This window comes from Lissotriton vulgaris, chromosome 1_2 (genome assembly GCF_964263255.1).
Source record: "Lissotriton vulgaris chromosome 1_2, aLisVul1.2, whole genome shotgun sequence".
Lineage (NCBI taxonomy): Eukaryota > Metazoa > Chordata > Amphibia > Caudata > Salamandridae > Lissotriton > Lissotriton vulgaris.
The window spans coordinates 117,026,272-117,048,577 of NC_141686.1; the positions used below are offsets into that span (position 1 = coordinate 117,026,272).

At 49.4% G+C, this 22,306-nt stretch overlaps 1 protein-coding gene across 1 annotated transcript in view; it reads right to left on the reverse strand.

The window, feature by feature from the left end:
• Positions 1-22,306, reverse strand: part of TRIM24 (tripartite motif containing 24) — a 1,193,545-nt gene that overhangs the window by 710,789 nt on the left and 460,450 nt on the right. The window contains exon 9 of the mRNA XM_086952962.1: positions 559-902. Coding sequence (XP_086809088.1) covers positions 559-902 — 344 coding nt within the window. The remainder of the gene's footprint in view (positions 1-558; positions 903-22,306) is intronic.

A 22,306-nucleotide genomic window follows, 5' to 3' on the forward strand; every position in this document is an offset into this window, starting at 1 on the left:
TTCATATGAAAGAGGTCGTATGATTTTACAGACACAAAGTTAAAAAAGAAAAATCTGCAGTGCAAAATTAAACATAAAAAATAGGGATCGGAAGAATTAAAAGTCAGTTTTCCTTTTCGTCGTTTAAACCGTAGCTGCAATTATGCTCCGTGACCTACCTGCTGCTGGCAGTAGGCATAAAATTGTCGAAGCTCAACTGTGATAAGTAACTAGAGTTGAGCATCAACGATACTTCGTAATTACAGGTGACTAGAATTGTCATAACTCTCGTGGAATAACGAATTTTAAAGGGCTTTTAAACAGGTAATGAAGGCTCCAATAGACATGTAAACAAATAGTTTTGTCATATTTCCATTACATTTTCTGATTATGCGACCATATACCATGGAGCTCTTTACTTTTCAAATCCGAACCCAACTGTTCAAACACTCAATAACCAATCAACTTCTTAAAGAAGCAGGGCACCATGCAAATGTATTCATTTTCACCAGCCCTTTTGAATCAATCATTTGGTGCTCACAGAACCCACAACCCAGAAACATGATTGACCAAATCTACCTGATTTGCTGCTGAAGGCTGCTGTGAAATTGAGCCCTGGACTCTAGGGTTCTGAAGCCCCATAGGGTGTGGAGGTCCAGTTGGGCTCTGGAGCCCCATGGAATGGGGAGGACCTGCAGCAGCTGCACGTCGCTGTGCCTGCTGCCTCTGAGCCAAGATCTGTTGCTGCATGTGCTGTAGGCGAAGCTGTGCCAAATTGATCTGTGTGGGGAACTTTGATAGCTGGTTAGCAGATGATCCTTGCGTCTCGGCATTCTGGGTAGGAGTGTTCTGTGCCTGCGGATTTTGGACCTCCATGGGAGTTGCATGTTGTGACACATCATTTTCCTCAATAACCAAAGAACCTGAAGTATGGAAAAAATAGACCTCTTCAGAAATTCTGCTGTTACATATAATTTCACTCTCCATAGCAAATATCTAACTTGGTGAACAAGAGCTCAATATGCCCCAGTAGCTTCACAAGAGTACTACAATTAAGAGCCAAAAGAAATCTTTTTTTAGTACTTCCATAGCTAGCAACCTCTAATCTGCTAGTAGTTTCTAAGTAAAAGAAATGTACATTGCAATCCAGTACAACCTTGAATCCTACGAATAAGTCACTTGTGTAAGAAACTGGCTCTATATATACTACACCAAAATGAGGTATAGTGTGTATAGATTCCACATGTCCCCAGAGGTAGGCAGAGGTTAAAGTTACATAGAACCTTACTCTCTACTAGTGGTAGCTTGGTCCAGCAGTAAGGCAGTATCAGAGGACAGTGTTAAGTGTTTGATGTACACACTCAGTCAGCAAATGAATTCACACACACAAGAACTTAACTCTAGGCCAATTGTTTTTGTATAACAAAATATACTGTTGTTTATTTTTAGAACCAAGCAAGCCTGACACAGGTAAGAACTAAATACTTTTCAGTAATAAGTTACTGGACATAGAACAGTTTGAAAATGCAATAGAACTTGTACGTTGTTTGATTTACAGGAGAGCAGTAGTATGCAACACTTGGCAAATACAGTACATTGGAATAAAAATGCTCTTTCAATAAATTGCAGGTAAGTTACTTTTTTATGTTACTTTTTCTAATGCAGTGCTGGATGCCTGAATTTAGCACTAGAACATTTCCAGTAAACAAGCGAGTAAATGCGTTTTTGTTATTCGTGCAAATTTTAAAGAATATTTTCAGGTTTCAAAACTCCACACTTAGAAACTTTTTGGAGCTGTACATTGAAATGAATACGCTTTTTCAACAATTTGCAGGTAATTTACTGTTACGTTACTTTTTCTAACTCAGTGCTGGATGCCTAGATTCAGCATTGGGACATGTCCTGCAAACAGGTGAGAAAACACGTTTGAGTTATTTGTACAATTTTTAAAGAATATCTTTAGCTTTCAAAACTCCACACTTAGTCGTTTTTGGAGGGAAAGTTGTCAGTGTTATCCTATGGAGGAAAAACAGGTTATCAGTTTGCAGGTAAGTAAACGACTGTGGGAGTTAAGGTTCGGGGGTTAGACTCAGGGGTCTCCCAGGGTCAGTGATGCACTGGAATTGCACCCTCAGCGGGACTAGGGCAGCCGGGTGCAGCGTGTTAAGGCCCAATGTTATCCTATGAAGGATAAGGGGTCTCCGGTTGGTGGCTGCTGGCAAGCTCATAGGGTTTAGTTCTGGGCAAGTTGGGGACCAAAGTAGCACCAAAGGTGCACCCTCAGCGGCACTAGGGCGGCCAGGTGCAGGGTGCTGTTTTGAGTTCGGGTGCCCTGTTTCCAATAGAGAACCTCAGGGACAAAGAAACACTGCAGGTTTGGGGACTTGGATCTTCCAGGTGAGACCACCACTTCGAGTGTTGGTTAGGCATTGTTGGTTTGGGCACAAAAGGCCATGGGGCATCGGGTGCAGGGGTGCCTTGGGACGTCAGAATTTCTTACCCGCTCTGGTTACTGTAGGGGGGTCCTCTGGATTGAGGCTGCAGGAGTTGTCTGGAGGCTAGTGGCAGGTCAGGGGTCACCAGATCTCGAGTCAGGATCGCCAGGGGGACCTCCTCGTGGTATTTTTACCCTCGAGCTCGGGTCGGGTTCAGCGAGTTCAGAGTGGGCTGGATTCGTGGTTTCTGGTTGGCGCCAGAAGCTGCAGTTTGAACAAGTCCGGTGTTCACAGGAGATTCAGTCTTTGAAGAGAAGGCAGGCAGGTCCTCCGGGGTTTTTGAGGTTGCTGGCTGCAGGACACCAGGATTTCGCAGGAGCAGGTTTGAGGGGAGACAGGCCTGTAGGGCTGGGGCCAACTCATTGAGTGTCGTCCTCTTGTTAGCTTTGCACAGCTTTTCGTCCTTCTAATCTTCTTTTCTTGTGGTTTCTAGATCTTAGGAAGGAAGGTTCAGGGTGCCCCCTAAATACTAAATGTAGGGGTGTTACAGGAAGGAAAAGGGCAGGGACAAATGGGTCCTTTCTCTGGGGTGGGTACACCCCCTATACTGCCATCTCCAGTTGGAGGGGGGCTGGAGCCTTTCCCTGGTTGGCTGCCCCCCCCCCCCCCCTTATCATCAAGATGGCAGGGACTCGAGGTTGTGCTTCACCTCGCCTGCCCCCACCTGAGGCGCACACCTCTCTTCCTCACTTTTTTCCCCGCTGGTTCTCCCAACCAAAGTGTGGGGTAGAACCAGTGGGGACCAGTTGCTGAAAGCAACAAATGGTCTGGAGAGGCTCACAAAGGCGGCCGGCCTTTGAAGCTTTTCCTTCACGAACCCTGCCCACCCTGGGGGAGGAGGTTTGGCACCTCGTCCTAGGATGTGCATTGTGTCAAGCCCCTGGGAGCAACGGCTCTCGACCCAGGGGTCCAGAAACATGTCTGGTGGTGGCAGCCTAGGAAGCCATTCAGTCAGGTCACTAGAAGTTGGTGGCGTTTCAGGGGGCATCTTTAAGATTACATAAAATCCCACACTGGCATCAGTGTGGGTTTAATGTGCTGAGAAGTTTGATACCAAACATCCCAGTCTTCAGTGTGGCCAATATGGTGCTGTGGAGTTCGTAATGACAAACTCCCAGCACCATGTACTCAATGGCAGCACTGCACTTACAGTGGCCAGGAATGGACCTGGGTACTGTAGGAGTACAGGGCTCATGCATCTGTACCCTCACCACTGGCATAGGGCAACCAGCTAGAGGGGTGACTGATGTCTGCCAGGGCAGTAGTTTGTGGGCATGGCACACATTGGATGTGTGCCATGTCGACTTTTCACTTTGTTCTGCACCAAGACACGCAGCCTGCAAAGGCAGTGTTTGAGCGACAGGGTACAGGGCCTCTAAGGGTGGCACAGTAAGTGCTGCAGCCCTTAGAGGCCTTCTCTGGTCACAGTGCCATTTACCAGGGGCTGAGATGTTGCCAGAGATGCCAATTGGGTTTAATGTTAGAACTGGCTATTTCTGGTAGGCTAAGGCTGACGCCAAAGCCAGGCAGAAACCACCATTCTAGTCAGGGCAAGGAAGTCACACGCCAAGATAACCTCTGCTCACCCCCTTGGTAGCTTGGCACAAGCAGTAAGGCTAAACTCGGAGGCAATGTGTAAAGCATTTGCGCCAGCGCACAACAGCAACAACATACTAGGCACACCACAAAAGAGACTCCACACAAGGTTATTATAAAAATAACTTTTGTATTGTAAAAACACATCAGATAAAATCACACATATACATTGTGCCAACTGGCACAGGCAATATTCACAGGGATTATGTACACAAGACAGGGCCACAAGGGCCACTGTCATATTCAGATATAGCACTTCTAGATAAAATGTAGAATATAAAATCACTTCTAGAATGAAATAGTAAAACATAAAATGGTAATCACAAAGATAACAACCAGTAACCACTGGTAACAGGAACCAGGACCTTACTAGGACCACCTGTACTAAGAAAGAAGAACCACCTAAGTATCACACAGCATTAGGGGTCTAAGAAAGAATACATTACTCATGATGCAATAAACCTACATTCAGAGGAGTAGAAAAGACAACCACCTAAGAATAAACACATTTAGGGGTATAAACCAGAACACCTTACCCATGATGCATGAACGCATTCAGAGGAGTAATAAGGAGAAACACATGATGACTAAACATTCAGAGGTGTTAAGAATAGAGCACATGATGCAATAAAATCACATTCAGGGGTGCAGCGCAAGAAGACACATGATGACTAAACATTCAGAGGTGCAGCGCATGGAAAGGAAGACACATAATGCATAAACATTCAGAGGTGTTAAGAATAGGGCACATGATGCAATAAAATACATTCAGGGGTGCTGCGCAAGAAGACACATGATGACTAAACATTCAGAGGTGCAGCGCATGAAAAGAAAGACACATAATGCATCAAACATTCAGAGGTGTCAAGAGTAAAGCAATAGCGCAAAAATCACATGAGGCCTAAGAACCTTCAGAGGTGCAGGAATACCACATGATGCAAAAGATCACATTCAGAGGTGCAATAACCATACCATTGCGCAGACTCCCATAAGCCACCACCTGTGGCAGTCCCTAGGCCAAGGGCCTTGTTGGGGCTCAGACGCCCTGAGTCTCAGTGTCAGGGTTGCGCTGCCATGCAGCGCCAGTCTTAAAGTTCAAAAAGCCTAAACGTGGCAGGTGCCCACTAAGTGCTGGGCACCTGGAGAACAAAAGAACTGCGCCAGGGCCCTCACTGGCCCTTAGGAGCAAACTGCGCCCAGGCTGGAGCCACACAGGCTCTAAAACACATACACTGTGCACGTTGGAGCCACACAGGCTCTTAAAAACACATATGGCCCCTCTGAGCCACACAGGCTCTCTCAGCGTTGGGGCGGCCCACTGCCATCCGGGGCCGCCCTGACTCTCCAGTCACTTCATAGAATGCCCCCAGCGCCTCTCAGGGCACGAAATACAAACACAAATGGGGCGGGGAGCCTCTCCGGGCTCCGTGCACGTTGGGGCGACCCACTGCCAACCGGGGCCGCCCATGAAGCCTTCATGGCTTCCTGCTGGCACTCTGCAACGTTGGGGCGGCCCACTGCCATCTGGGGCCGCCCTTGAAGCCCTCGTGGCTTCACACCCGCAAGAGCGCAAGCTCCCGCTACTGCGAGGGGGGGGGGGGCGGACACCGACAATGTGTCCCGGCGCCCCTCCCCCTCGTCTGCCCCACTCACCGGCAATCTTCCTCTGGTGTCGGCAGGCTCTTCGTGAGGCAGCGCGGGGTTCTCCATGACACCGGAGCCCCGCCTGCAGCTGCCCTCCTCCTCGCACCGCCAGGCTTCTCCTTGCTGCCGGTCTTCCTCCTGCAGCAGGGCTCCCTCGCATCACGGGAGCCCTGCGATCCGGCCGCCATGCTGCCTCCTCTCTCTCTCTCCCCTCGCGGTCGCCACTCCTCGGCACCCGGGCTGCGGGGGCGGGACTTCCGGCCGGCCGCGCTGAGATTGGCCGGCCGGCCAGGTACTTCCGGGTCGCTGCGGGCAGCGCAGCGGCCCTTCTCCTTTAGGCAGGCAGGCGGGCAGGCATTAAAGATATCGGCGTGGGCAGCCGAAATTTAAATATAGTCGCAAATAAGCGAGGTGGGCACTCGCCAGGCTGGCAAAGCGCTCCTCAGCGCTATAATCAAAAATAAAGCGCTCGAAAGCGCTATGGGCAATAAAGCGCTCCCAAAGCGCTAGAATAAAAAGTACAAAGGGTCCTTCCAGCAATGCAGCTCCACCATGCTGCACAAAGGTCCAGAGAGTCCCAGGGGGCAAAGCAAAGTCCCCCCCATCAGCCCAGCAAGGCAGAGGGGTCCCCCAGGAGTCCAGGAAAGTCCATCAGGTGCCCAGGGCTGGGCAGAGCCAGGGATTCCCCTGAGCTCAAGCAGCAGCAGCCCCTGGCAGATTCAAGTTGAAAACAAGAACAATTTGGAAGGGGATACAACCCCTTTTTATACAGTGCAAAACCTTTGAAGTTCTTTGAAGTCCTTTGAAGCAGGCAGTGTGAGAGCCAGCTGGACTGGTTTAGAGGGAAGTCCCCTTCAGTATCAGGGACAGAGGTGTCAGTCGCCCAGCGGGAGGTGGAGCCAGCTTTGTAGTTACACAGGAACAGCCCTTCACTATCAGGTGCCATCTCCTCCCACTTCCCTGGCAGCAGATGCTGCCTTTCATCCATGGGCTGACTTCAGACAACCTCCTGGGCTCTCCAGCCCCTGTCATCCTCAAACCAGACAGTCAATCCACAAGCAGGCCCATGCACTCTGGGCCAGGCTCACCAGCCAATCACACGCTAGCACCAACTTGCACAAATATGCCAACTTCCAAAAGTAGGACTTCTAGACTAGACACAGTCATATCGCATATATCATTTTGCAGCATTCACTCTCACGAGTTGATACATACCAAACTCGCCCCTGCACTCCCCACACATCAGGAACTACCATGGGCATACATACTCCCCATTCATTCCTATGGGAGGGCAGGTCACTCACCACACATACAGAGAGCTCATGCACTTTACACTGTACCACAGTGAAAAAGTGCGCAGAGGCCTAAAATCACCAACACCAGGTTCCATAAATAGGCTAGGAAAACGCAAAAAGTCTAGGGGTGAACCTGCCTAATGGGCCGGGTCCAACAGGTTTAGGCTTCAATGCAGTTTTTAGGGAATGAACATAGGCCCTGGGTACCTGATTAGCAGGAGCCCAGGGCACACTCGGTCAAAGAACATCAGCAATTCAGCAAAAAGTGGGAGTAGATCATGTAAGAAAGAGGGCAGTTTCTCACACAACCCCCACCCCCCCCCCCTTTCACCAAGACGAAAGATGATGAGACTAACCTTGCCTTAGAGAGTCTTCATTGGCTAAGTGGAAGAACCTGGAAAGTTCAACTGCATTGGCATGGGCAGTCCCAGGTCTGTGTTCCACTTCAAATTCCATTCCCTGTAGGGGGATGGATACCACAACAGTTTAGGATTTTCTCCTTTCATTTGCATTAGCCATCTGAGAGTTTGAACTAGGCAGTAAGTACCAAACAAGCATGGTCTCAACTTCTTCAGGGACCAAACCACAGCAAAGGCTTCCCTCTCAATGGCACTCCAAAGCTGCTCCCTGTTATGTTATGTTATGTTAAATAAATTTATAAGGGCGCAGCTAACACCATTAGGTTTCTTGGCGCCAAAGTAAAGAGAGCAGAAGATAGAGCAAAGGCCGTTTATTGATAAGATTCTGTGAAAAGAAAAGTTTTAAGGGCAGATCTGAAACTGGGGTACGAAGTGGTCAGTCTGAGGGACAAGGGGAGGGAGTTCCAAAAAGTGGGGGCCAGGAAGGAGAACTTGAGCCCGCCGTGTTTCTTCCTCTTATATCTAGGGATGGAAAGCAAGACCATTTGGGAAGACCGGAGAGTGCGGGAAGGGACGTAGGATTGAAGAAGGGAAGAAATAAAGAGGGGGCCCTGGCCGGCTAGGGATTTGTAAATGATACAACCCAGCTTGAACTTACAGCGGGCGGCTACAGGGAGCCAATGAAGGCTCTTCAGAAGGGGACGGACATGATGATCTCTAGGGAGGAAGTGGATCAGGCGGGCAGCCTGATTCTGGATCAGCTGAAGCCGCCTGAGTTGGTAGGCTGGGATGCCTACATAGAGTGCGTTGGCGTAGTCTAACCTCGATATTACAAGCGCCATCAGGGCCAAGGTAAGAGCCTCGGAAGTGAGTAACCGGGAGATTTTCTTAATTTTCCTTAGTTGGAAATGGCTGGAGGAGACTACCGCGCTAATCTGGGGCGTCATGGAGAGATTACTACTGATGATGACTCCCAGACTTTTAACACAGTTGGCGGGGCTAGGTGGACTGCCAAGGCTGAGAGGCCAAAAAGAAGAATCCCAAGGGTTGAGGGAACCCCCGACAAGAACGAGTTCGGTCTTGTCGGGGTTGAGCTTCAGATGGTTTGAGCTCATCCAGTTGCTGATAAAGCACAGGGTATTTTGAAAGGTGGCAATAGAGTCAGCAGAGGAGTTGATGTTGAAAATTAGTTGTATGTCATCAGCATAGTTGAATGCTGTGACATTGAACTGACGGAGGGCACGGATAAGTGGGGAAAGATACAAATTAAAAAAGGAGGGGGGAGAGGGAAGAGCCTTGTGGGACACCACAGGACAGTTTGACCTGGGAGGCAGTAAACTGGGATAGTCTGACCGCTTGATGGCGTTGGGTCAGAAAGGATCGGACCCAGGCCAGAGCGGTGCCCTGGATGCCAGCCTCCCTGACACGATCGACCAAAATTTGATGGTCGACCGTGTCAAAGGCGGCCGACAAGTCCAGGAGGACCAAGGCCTGGCAGATGTTCGCGTCCGCGCCCCTGCGCAGTTCCTCCATAACAGAAAGGATGACGGCTTCTGTTGAGTGCGCAGGTCTGAATCCAGCCTGCTGGGGGTCCAGTACACCAGATTCTTCCACAAAGGAGCTGAGAGCGTGAGTGACGTGCGACTCTAGAACTTTGCTAAGATAGGGAAGAAGAGAGATAGGGCGAAAGTTGCTCATGATGGAAGGGTCTGCCGAAGGTTTTTTGAGAATGGCAACCACCTCGGCCTGTTTGAAGGGTCCCGGAACCTCCCCTATGGCTAGAGAGTTGTTCAAGAGAGCAAGGGGGGGGTCAGGACAGGCGGTAAAAACTTTTCGAAGGACCGAGGGGGGGCAACAATCGCTGGGAGAGCCAGAAGAGACGTTGTGTAGGAGTGAGAGAAAGTTATCCTTGGAAATAGGAGGGAAGTGAGTAAAGGTGTGTGTGGGAGAATAACTGGGGACACAAAAGGATGTAGGGGCAGGAGGGGAGGTGGAAATGCTAGTTTTAATTTTGGTGATTTTCTCCACAAAGAATTGATTAAGGGAGTCGCACAAGGATTGGGAAGGGAGAGGGGCTAAGATGACTCTTTCCGGGTTGGATAATTCATCCACTATAGAAAAAATATCTTTAGATTTATTGGATGAATTTAGAATTTTGCCTGAGAAGTAGCATAATTTAGCCACAGTAATAGCGTTCTTGTACTCCTTCAGCCGAGACGAGAAGATCATTTTCAATTCGGGGGAGTAATCCCGACGCCAGCGTCTCTCTGCCTGGCGGAGAGTAAGTTTGTGTGCGCGGAGCTCAGCGGTAAACCACTTTTGGGCATCGTGCCTGCGCCTTGTCTTAACCGATTTTAGTGGTGCCACAGAGTCAGCCGCAGCGGTAAGCCAGTGTGTGAGGGTTTTGGACTGAAGGTCGGTAGAGATGTTGGGTCCAGTCATGAGTGGGGGTGAAGAACTCAGGAGAGCCGTAAGTTTGTTAAGGTCGGCTTTATTCCAATTGCGCGCCAGGAAATTGGATTGGTGGGCAGCGGTGATAGGGGAAGGCAGGAATAAGGAGAAAGTGATGAGGTGATGGTCAGACCAGAGACAAGGGGCGATGAGGGGAGCAGAGATGGCAAGAGAGGTGGTCCAGACTTGGTCTAAAATGTGGCCTCTAGCATGTGTGGGTGCATGTATATGTTGAGTGCAGTTAAGGCTCGACATTAGGTCAGAAAAAGCACGCGAATCAGCGGTTTCATGAGTGTCTGATGGCCAGTAATTGAAGTCGCCCATGATCAGCACGTTAGAATTGCTGATGGTAAGCTGGGTGATCATGTTACCGAACAGGATAGAAAAGTCAGGCATAGATTGAGGGGGGCGATAGGTCAACACACAGATGAGTGAAGACCCAGGCTGCTCCAGTCTTAATACGAGACAGTCTGTCGAGGCGATACTAGGAAAGGACACTGGGGAGAACCTAATGGGATGTCTGATGATGGCTGCAACGCCGCCGCCCGCTTTACCAGCAGGGCGGTTGGTCTGCAGGATGTAGTAGCCTGGGGGAATGGCCGCCAGAACGTCAGGAGATGAATCGTCAGTGAGCCAGGTCTCGGTCAAGAACAGGACATCAGGCTGTTCCGAGTCCAGGAGGTAAAATATTTCTGATTGATGACAGACCAGGGACCGGGTGTTCAGATACATCACAGACAATGGGGAGGAAGTAGAGCGAGGGAGTGACTGGGCCCGGGACGCGGGATTTGAAGAATGGACGCCATTATCGGAAGAGATAGGGGAAATTTCCGGGAACGAGGTTCTGGTTGTAAACAGATTATGAAGAAGCAGTTTCGGTGCGGAGAGGGGGGGGGGGGGGGGGAGGGCAGGATCATGGGCAGAGACAAGAGAGGAGCGAGTGTAGGTGAGTAAGGGAGCAGAGTGACATGCCCCATGCCCTGGCCTGCCGCGGACGGGCGCAGACGGGCTTAACTCAGGCGCAACTCCGGCGCGCCTACGTCGCGCCCGCTGCGCTCGTCCGCTGCGCTGACACATGGAGGCCGTTTAAATAGGGGCGGAGCGAGGGTGGAGTTCAGGGCTCCACTCCAATCAAACGATCCCAATCAAAGATGGCGGCCGCTACCGGCGGGGACCGGCGATCTCAAACAGCCCCCAGCCAGCAGAATACCTGGAATGATAAGGTATAGTTATTTTACCTGCATAACAAAAGTACAGGGGTTACCAATAAAAGTTTTAAAACCCTCGCGTAGGGTGAAAGCGCCGACCGCTCGAATCAGCGGGACGCTGCACAGTAAAATTGAGGAGATGCAGGAAAAGGTTCTGAGAGCTCTCTAAGCGTCTGCGCGCCAGCCCACTGCCACTGGGCTACAAACAAACACGAAGCGAGGCTCAAAGCGTGCTCCTAAATAGGGGCGGAGCGAGGGTGGAGTTCAGGGCTCCACTCCAATCAAACGATCCCAATCAAAGATGGCGGCCGCTACCGGCGGGGACCGGCGATCTCAAACAGCCCCCAGCCAGCAGAATACCTGGAATGATAAGGTATAGTTATTTTACCTGCATAACAAAAGTACAGGGGTTACCAATAAAAGTTTTAAAACCCTCGCGTAGGGTGAAAGCGCCGACCGCTCGAATCAGCGGGACGCTGCACAGTAAAATTGAGGAGATGCAGGAAAAGGTTCTGAGAGCTCTCTAAGCGTCTGAGCGCCAGCCCACTGCCACTGGGCTACAAACAAACACGAAGCGAGGCTCAAAGCGTGCTCCTAAATAGGGGCGGAGCGAGGGTGGAGTTCAGGGCTCCACTCCAATCAAACGATCCCAATCAAAGATGGCGGCCGCTACCGGCGGGGACCGGCGATCTCAAACAGGCCCCAGCCAGCAGAATACCTGGAATGATAAGGTATAGTTATTTTACCTGCATAACAAAAGTACAGGGGTTACCAATAAAAGTTTTAAAACCCTCGCGTAGGGTGAAAGCGCCGACCGCTCGAATCAGCGGGACGCTGCACAGTAAAATTGAGGAGATGCAGGAAAAGGTTCTGAGAGCTCTCTAAGCGTCTGCGCGCCAGCCCACTGCCACTGGGCTACAAACAAACACGAAGCGAGGCTCAAAGCGTGCTCCTAAATAGGGGCGGAGCGAGGGTGGAGTTCAGGGCTCCACTCCAATCAAACGATCCCAATCAAAGATGGCGGCCGCTACCGGCGGGGACCGGCGATCTCAAACAGCCCCCAGCCAGCAGAATACCTGGAATGATAAGGTATAGTTATTTTACCTGCATAACAAAAGTACAGGGGTTACCAATAAAAGTTTTAAAACCCTCGCGTAGGGTGAAAGCGCCGACCGCTCGAATCAGCGGGACGCTGCACAGTAAAATTGAGGAGATGCAGGAAAAGGTTCTGAGAGCTCTCTAAGCGTCTGCGCGCCAGCCCACTGCCACTGGGCTACAAACAAACACCCTGGGAGTAGCCTTCTGCTTATAAAAGCAACAGGTTGGTCTTGGCCTTCATCATTGGTCTGGTATAGGACCGTCCCTATCCCTAGCTCAGAGGCATCTCTGGATGAACTGCGTGGCATCATCTGGAGCCTTGAGAATTGGTGCGCAGCACATTGTTTCTTTCAGTGTGTCAAAAGCCTTTTGGCAACTAACTGTCCAATTAACCTTTTTGGGCATTTTCTTGGAGGTGAGTTCTGTGAGGGGATTCACAATGGACCCATATCCCTTCACAAACATCCTGTAATACCCAGTCAAGCCAAGGAATGCCCTGACTTGGGTCTGGGTTGTTGGAGTTGCCCAATCCAGGATGGCCTGGATCTTGGGCAGCAAGGGCTGTACCTGGCCTCCACCACAAGGTGGTCCAAGTACACCACAGTGCCCTGCCTTTTCTGGCATTTGGATGCTTTGATAGTTAAGCCTGCAGATTACAGGGCTTTTAAAACCTTCTCAAGGTGGATCAGGTGATCCTGCCAGGTGGAACTAAAGAAAGCAATATCATCAAGATAAGCTGCACTAAAGGATTCCAACCAAGCGAGGGCTTGATTCAACAACCTCTGGAACAAGGCTGGGGCATTCTTTAAACCGAAGGGCATAACAGTGAACTGATAGTGCCCATCAGATGTGGAGAAGGCTGTTTTCTCTTTTGCTCCTGGGGCCATGCCAATCTGCCAGTACCCTGCAGTTAAGTCAAAGGTACTTAGAAATGTGACTGCCCCCAATTTGTAGATCAACTCATCTGCTCTTGGGATAGGATGAGCATCTGTCTTGGTGACAGAGTTGAGCCTGCTATAGTCTACACAAAACTTAATTTCTCTCTTTCCACCATGTGGATGAAGTTTGGGGACTATGACCACTGGGCTGGCCCATGGGCTCTCAGAGTGTTCAATAACCCCTAACTCCAGCATCTTGCTGACTTCAGCTTTGATGCTTTCCTTGACTTGGTCTGACTATCTATAGATTTCGTTTTTGACAGGTGCACTGTCACCAGTGTCCACATCATGGGTACACCAGTTTGTCAGATATGGGGTCAGGGAAAAGAGCTTAGCATACTGCTTCAAGACTTGCTTGGAGTCAGTCTGCTGTTGGGCAGAGACGGTGTCTGAAAAGACAACTCCATCTACTGACCCATCGTTTGGGCTGTAGGAGAGGAGGTCAGAAGGAGGTTCACTCTCAGCTTCCTGTTCCTCCTCAGTTACCATCAGCATGGTTATGTCAGCCCTGTCTTTGTGGAGCTTTAGGCGGTTCACATGGATAACCTTTTTGGGTGTCCTGCTTTGCCCAGGTCAACTAAGGAATGCGTTACTTACCTGTAACTGCAGTTATCCAGTATTGGTATCTTTCATAGATTCACATGCCTGAATCATTCTCCGTCGTCGGGATGGGAGCCCCCGGTACATAAGAAAAGTAATGTCTCACTAGACATATAAAGAGATAGGCCAAAGGCCTCACATTAGGAACATATCCAGGTCCTTTTGTAAAAAGGACCAAACTCTAGAGAACAACCAATCAGCTATCACCACCCTCTGCAACATTCCTTGAAGGAGCCCTAGTCCCTCAGATTTTCGTAAGCACAGTGCTAAGTAGATGTATCACTGAGAGAACCAGGTGAGTCCTTCCAGGGGAGATGGGTGGGTTGCATGTGAATCTATGAAAGATACCAATACTGGATAACTGCAGTTACAGGTAAGTAACGCATTCCTTATCCAGTATTAGGGTATCTTTCATAGATTCACATGCCTGAATCAGAGTAGGAAGCAATGATAAGCACATTTCGGAAGGCACAGAATGTACAAGTTCACCAGATAATAACATATCAATGAATAAATAGCAAGTACCCAACTGCAATCAAAGAAAAACAGTAGAGAACACAATGTAGAAATGTGCGTATGAACAGAAAGGATAGTGGGATGAAAGAAGGCTCACCTCTATTGAAATAGATGACGTAACACCGCCTGTCCCACTGCATCATCCTTCATGAGTTCTGTATCCAAGCAGTAATGCTTGGCAAATGTATACGGAGTCTTCCATGTGGCCGCTCTGCAAATGTCTATGATAGGCACACCTACAAAGAGTGCCATGGATGTAGAAATCGCCCTAGTGGAATGGGCATGAACTGTAGAATGCAAGGGTTGGCCCGCTTGCTGGTGACAGAAAGTAATAGTTCTAGAGATCCACCGAGAAATACTTTGTTTAGTAAGAGGAAAACCTTTCCTAGGTAGACTAAGCAACAAAGAGCTGGTTGGATTTGCAGAATGCCTTTGTCCTGTCAAGGTAGTATTTAAGGCAGCGTTTAAGATCCAGTGAATGCAGAGCTCTTTCTGCCGCCATTTGAGGATTTGGAAAAAAGGTAAGAAAGAAAGGAATATGCTACTTACCAGTATGCCTCTGTTCTTGGCATGTAGGGCTGCTGACATTCATATCTGTGCATAGATCGCTGCCTAGTGTTGGGTCCAGATGATTGCACATTATTGTCCTGGAAGAGTCTTCGAAGTATCACGAGATAGGTGGCTCCTCCCCTGGACTACAGTGCGCATGGGCATGGGCATCCTCTCCATCATCAGATTGTTTTTCGCCATTGTGGCAGAGATGGAGTATGATACAGTAAGTGATGTCCATGCTTGAGATTAATTCTGAGTGCTACAGCTGCGACAGGCACCGGGGAGGAGGGCGGGCGAAATGAATGTCAGCAGCCCTACATGCCAAGAACAGATGCATACTGGTAAGTAGCATATTCCGTTCGAGGCATGTGGGCTGCTGAATTCATATCTGTGCATAGAATAAATAGCAGTCTCCCCCTTAGCGGTGGTTGCCCGTGCCAGCTGCAGCAGTCTGAAAAAGAGTCCTGAGAACAGCTTTTCCTACAACAGCTTGCTGTTTGGAGAGTACATCCACGCAGTAGTGTTTGGTAAATGTATGTATGGTGGACAATGTGGTTGCTCTACATATATCCTCTAGAGGAATGTTACCTAGGAAAGCCATGGATGCCCCTAACTTGCGTGTTGAATGCGCTCTTGGGGGAACTGTTAATGTGCGTTTAGCTTTTTGATAACAGATCTGTATGCACTTAACAATCCATCTGGTTATACCTGATTTGGAAATGGGGTTGCCTTTGTGCTGTGGAGAAAAGGCAACAAACAGTTGCTCAGTCTTTCTGAAATCCTTTGTCCTGTCTATGTAATACAGGAGAGCTCTTTTAACGTCTAGTGTGTGCAGAGCTCGGTCTGCCACTGAATCTAAATTTGGGAAGAATACTGGCAGTTCTATCGTTTGGTTAATGTGGAACTGTGATACCACCTTAGGCATAAATTTAGGGTTGGTACGTAGCACTACCCTATTAGCATGAATCTGTATGAAAGGCTCTTGAATAGTTAGGGCTTGAAGCTCACTAACTCTCCTTAGCGATGTGATCGCTACTAGAAAAGCCACTTTCCATGTTAGAAATTGGATCTCACAAGAGTGTAGAGGTTCAAAAGGTGGTCCCATCAGTTTGGTCAGAACTACGTTCAGATTCCAGACAGGTGAAGGCGGGTGTATTGGAGGAATCACTCGTTTGAGTCCCTCCATAAAAGCTTTAATGGCTGGCACTCTGAAAAAGGAAAGGTGCTGCCTGTTCTGAAGATAAGCTGCCATTGCAGCTAAATGTATCCGAATGAAACTATATGCCAGATTGCATCTGTGTAGATGTAACAAATAACATATAATGTTTTGAGTTGATGCATCTAGCGGATTTATGTCATTATTGGTACAATAAATGACAAATCGCTTCCATTTCGCGGCATAGCATGCCGTGGTTGTAGGCCTTCTTGCCTCCTTGATAATATTCATACAGTCAGGGGGCAGGTTCAGGTAGCCAAACTCTATGACCTCAGGAGCCATATTGCAAGGCTCAACTGTTGCGGATCTGGGTGCTGAATGTCTCCATGGCTCTGAGTGAGAAGACTCTGTGTGAGTCGCAGTCGTTGATGAGGCACCACGGAAAGTTCTAGGAACGTGGTGTACCATGCCTGCCTTGCCCATGTTGGAGACTGTAGGATGAGTGTCATTGAGTGCTGTCGCAGTTTGCGTGCCACTAGCGGTATGAGCGGTGCCGGAGGAAAAGCGTACGTAAATCTGCCTGACCAGTTCATCCATATCGCATTGCCATGAGACTGCGGGTGTGGGAACCTGGCGGCGAGGGTTTGGCATTTTGCGTTTTCCTTTGTGGCGAACAGGTCTATCTTTGGATGACCCCACTGCTGGAAATACGGTTGTAGCACTGAGGGATGTATCTCCCACTTGTGATTCTGATGGCTGTGCCTGCTGAGCAGATATGCCATCTGGCTGTCCTTGCCTGGGAGGTGTTCTGCCATGAGGAACATGTTTCTTTGAATGGCCCACTTCCACGTGCTCTGAGCTAGGCGTGACAACTGTGGAGAGTGTTCCCTCCCTGCTTCTGGATATAGTACATGGCAGTCATGTTGTCAGTCCGGATCAGCACGACTTTGTTGCACAAATGCACTGTGAAGGCCTTCATTGCCATGAAGATTGCCATCAGTTCCAGCAGGTTGATGTGCATCTTCTTTAGCTGCGTCGTCCATAGTCCCTGCACTGTGTAATGGAGGACATGCGCTCCCCAGCCCTGGAGAGATGCGTCCGTCGTCAGCACTATTTGTGGTACAGGCTCCTGGAACGGTCGTCCCCTGCAAAGGTTTTGTGTGTTCCACCAATGCAGAGAGTTGTATGCACGACCGGTCACCAACACTAGGTCTTTCAACTGTCCTTGAGCCTGGTTCCACTGTCGTGCTAAGCACTCCTGAAGCAGACGCATGTGTAGTCTCGCGTGAGGGACTATGAAGATGCAGGAGGCCATCATACCTATCAGCTGCATAAACACTTGCGCTGGGAGCGAGTGTTGGGGTCTGAATCTCTGAATCAGCAATTGCATGCTGTTGATTCTCACTGAGTTTGGCTTTGCTTTTGCTGCCAGAGTGTCTATTGTCTCTCCTAGGTACTGTTGTACATGTGCGGGTTGAAGATGAGACTTTGGGTAATTCAGTGAAAAACCTATGTAGAAGGTGAATTGTGCGGGATATGTGGCTGGCACATTGCTGGGCTGACTTTGCTTGGATAAGCCACTCGTCCAGATAAGGGTAGACATGAATGTGTTGTCTTCGAAGGTGCGCAGCTATTGTCGCTCAGCACTTGGTAAACACTCTGGGGGCTGTTGTGACCCCAAAAGGCAGGTGTAGGAGAGTAGGGTCTGCAATCCTATGATCACCCCAGATTTTTTCTTTTTGCTTCACTGATTTACGACTTCTCTGGCTGTGGGCCTGCTAATCAGACCCACAGCCTTGCTGTTCTCTCACTAAATTGACACGTGTACCTTAGGTGCATTTACCAATTGGTACTGGGCCACCTTATCAGACCCTGTAACTCAGGGCATAGGTGTACCCAGGGCCTACCAGGGGCTGCAGCATGTATTATGCCACCCCTGGCTGGCCATCTAAATCTGACACAACTGGCTGCACGACAGCTGGGGCAAAGTGGTGTAATCACCCTTTGCTGTAGATATAGTATACCTATATCTAACTCTAAAATGGACACATGTATTCCTATCAGTCACTCCTATGGCAGGCCTTAACAATCCTGAAGGCAGAGTGCTTGGAATTATGTGAGATGGTGCTCTGGCATGAGCTGAGCCCGTCTGCAGCTTGCGGAACCAAGTCCTAATAGCTGTTCTATGATAACGCGTACCATATACTCTTAAGTGCATTATAATCCTCGCGGTTATTTGCTATCTTTGGTATCGCTTTATCAAAACATGTCGAGTAAGGTGTCATACGAATTGGAATACTAACCCCTCGCCAATTCTGGCGACGGGGTTAGCATTCCACCCTTCTAAAGGGACACGACATGTATGTAACTGTGAACCCCGGTTAAAGTTAACTCGAGCCTCAGCATCACAAAATGGATGCTGCCACCACAGACACAAGTCTGCCCCCCTGCAGCTGGGAGTCCTTCCAGCGAGGGGAGCTTGGACAAAGGGTTTCCTGTCAGGGGCGGTGATAGCACCATCCCAGACAGGGTTTTGTGTATCCTAGGTAGGCAGGGCTGAATAGGAAGGTGACTGCAAGTGGCACCCCGGTGCTCACTGTGCATCTGCCAGTTTGAACCAGTTCCAGGGGCACACCAGCCCCTGAGCTGGGGAAAGTCCGGCATGAGAGAGGGGTGTAACCACCCCCCTTCCTGGTCCCACCCATGGGCAGGACCTAGTCCCGTACCAGCCCCTTTCTTTAGTATAAAGGTAGGAGCGGGGACCCTTCCAAATTAGATCATCTTTGAATCCTGAAACTACTTTCTACGAAAGGAACTCAAGACTTCTTCTCAAGATTTCTCCCTTGTGACTAAGGAGTAGTCACCCTGCATCTGCGGGCATCAACTAAGAACACTGCGATTTGCTGCACGTCCTTCCTCCGGAATCCGACCGACCAGCACGACGAGACCCGGCTTCCCTGGCACCTCTGACCTCTACCTACATCATCAGCCCAGCTGAGATCCGTGGGTGTGACGAGACCTCGAGGGACCGGCCATCTTCAGAACTGCACAACGCTTATCCAGCACGACCGCCGAGGGGTCCTCGAGTGAGTGCTTTGGGGTTTGAGAAGCCTGAGCAGCTCCAGTACCGAAGTCCAGCCCCCCAGCATCCACGAGATCTGCGGGGGGCCCTTCTGCTCTTTGCTGCTCACTGCGTTGTCCGGCCACTTGCCTGCTGGCTTGTAGCCCTCTTGACGACGAACGACGACACTTTCATCGCTGGTCTGGTTGCTCCAGGCTGGCCCTTGCTCCCCTCCAACAGAGGAGCACCCCGGAGCCTCCTGGTCCACTCCAGACGCCATTTTGAGTCCACCGCGTGGGCTTGCATTTGCCAAGAGTTGTTTCCCCAATCCTGGGTCCAGCGACGTCGACAGCAGATACCATCGTGGGACAGCTCGCACCTCCATCCTGGTCGCCGACAACGCCTCCTGGTCCGAGAGACTGCAGAGCCCAGCGTCGCCCACTCACCTGGTCGAGGTGACTTCGTCCGGTGCCGTCCTGGTGCCCATCTAATCACTGGCTAGTGATTCAGAACTTGGTCCCCTCTGCTTACAGGTATCCTCCATCACCGCTCCAGGCTTGGATCACATCGAACTTCATCACTGGTCGCCTGCCAGCAACTTCTTTCAGGCTCCATAGACTGCAACGAGGATTCCCGACGTCTTTTCAGACCTATGCAGCCGCAGCCCCTGGGCTAGGTAACCTGAGCATTTCGGTGCTCCAGCATAGCTTAACTATCTAAGTGTCCAGATCCTTTTTCGTTTCAGCTCTACCTAGTCGGATTCGTCCGATAACACTAACTTTACGAAATCTAACATCTAAAGACTTTGTCCCGCATCCCGCGTGAGAGTGCACACTCTGCACCCGATCTCCCTAGGCCTCCTGCTCGTAATCTGAAGGTTCAGTAGTCCAGTCCTAGCGATACTAAAGTCTTTGAGACTAGTTACTTACCTGCTAGTATTTCGCATTCCACTTTTGTAGTATATGGTTTTCCGTGCCCCTCGGGCATTTGAGTAAATTGTGCGACTTTCAGAATTTCTTAAAGAGCTTTGTATTGTGCTTAGCGCCCTGTCCTCATAAAGAGTCCAGGGCTGCTGTGTTCTAAATAAATATACTTTTATTTTCATAACAACTTGTGTGGTGTCCTTTCACTTGGTGTTTGAGGATTATATGTGATGGTATAACAGCTGGCTTAACATGCCCTCTAGAGTTTAGCCTAAAGACTGCTCTTGTCCATGCTACTAGGATCGCTGGTCTAAAAGGTTGACTTACAACCAATCATCAATAAGGGTCGTTTGGAATGATATACAGTGATCACTAGAATAGTGAGCACTACATATCAGGCCAACTTCTCACAGCAGGACCTTGAACTGGTAATGCTGGTTTTGTATGGTGAACCTGAGATATTTCCTGTGTCCCGGGTGTATCGGAATGTGTAAATATGCGTCCTTCAGGTCTAGTGTTGCTAGGAAATCTCCCTGACTGAGCAATGGTAGGATTTGCTGCAAAGTGAGCATGTGAAAATGTTCTGACAAGATGTATTGGTTTAGGGGTCTGAGGTCTAGTATGGGCCTGAGAGACCCGTCCTTTTTTGGGATTAAGAAGTACAGCGAGTACACCCCTGTACCCTGTTGTTCTAAAGGGACGAGTTCTATGGCCCCTTTTTGCAGCATGCAGATGACCTCTTGCTGCAATAATTGCATGTGCTCTGCGGACATAGGACGGTGCCTTGGGGGTATGTTGGGTGGAGTGGAGGTCAGTTCTAGACAATAGACGTATTGGATAAGCTGTCTCACACCCACCTGTCTGTGGTAATGCCTTTCCAGACTGGCAGGAACTGCTGAAGTCTTCCCCCGACCGGTGTTACATGGTCTGGGGGCAGTGACAAGACGTCACTGTTTAGTGTTGGCGGAGGATCTGGCGTTATTATTTCCTCGTCCTCTGCCTTTGGTGCTGTTGCCACGGTATCCACCCCTATTGTTCTTGTTATAGGTGGTCTGTGTGCCTCCTTTGTTGTATTGGGCTTGCTGTGATGCTTGATCTCTAGAGGTTCCCCTGTTACCGGAGCGACGAAAGGAACCTCCCCTGAACTGTTGTGCCTGCAGAACTCCCGTGGATTTGGCGGTCTCAGTGTCTTTCGTTATTTTTTCTAGGATTGTGTCCACATCAGGACCAAATAAATAATCAGGGTGAACAGGCTGACTCAGTAATGTGGTTTGAATCTCAGGCTTGAATCCAGAGATGCGTAACCAGGCATGCCTTCTGAACATCACACTTGTATTGATGGCCCTAGCTGCTGTGTCTGCTGCATCTAGCGCACATTTAATGGATGCATTTGATATCAGTTTCCCCTCCTGTATCAGCATTTCTGCTCCCTCCTTATAAGCATCAGGCAAGTGTTGTAGTAGTTGCTCTAATGTGTCGTAATGAGCCCTATCATATCTGGCTAATAGGGCCTGTGTATTTGAAATTCTCCAAATATTCGCTGCTTGAGCCGCCACTCGTTTTCCAGAAGCTTCCAAGATTTTGGATTCTTTGTCCGGAGGAGGAGCATCACCACTTGTTTGAGAGTTCGCTCTCTTACGAGCATTTGACACTACTAAGGAGTCCAATGGCAGCTGGCCCTTGATATACGTTGGGTCTACAGGCGCAGGCCGGTATTTCCTGTCAATTCTTGGGTTCACAACCCTTGCCCTTGTGGTTTCCTTGAAAATTTCACCAGCATGTTTAAGGATACCCTTCAGCATTGGCAATGTTTTTACTGTTCTTTCTGAAGTTGAGAAAGTGTCAAACAAAAAGTCTTCCTCTATTGGGTCAGCATGCATTTCTACATCATGATTATGTGCTGCCCTTTCAATTAATGTGTTAAACGCAGCTGTATCTTCAGTTGGCGAGGTTTTGACCATATAGGATTGAGTGTCAGGCGTGGTGTGTGGCTCACCCGGGTCAACAGGGTCAGTCCAGGGTTGAGACTCCTCTTGATCTGTGTCAATAGGATAATTAAATTCCTCCTCATTGTAGCCTTCCCCTACATCCTCATTAGTACGTGTGGGTGAATAGGTATATTCATGTCCATAGGACTCCACAGGCTCAAAAAGAACAGGTGAGGTGGAAGAGTCCCCTTTCTTTTTGAGTGGGATCTTGTATGACTCCATAGGATTTTCTGGAATGATCTTTCTTTTATAAATAGGGAGTCTGCCAGAATCGGAGTTGATGAACAATTTCGACTGGTTATCATAGGAGGGCGCTTGGAACACAATGTCCTCTTCTATGGGCTGAGTCCTTTTAACTATTGACACCTTTTTGGTGCTTTGTTGTGGCTCGAACGCCTTAGGTCGTGCGGTCGGGGGCAGTCCGAATTTAATCGTTGACGTAAGCAT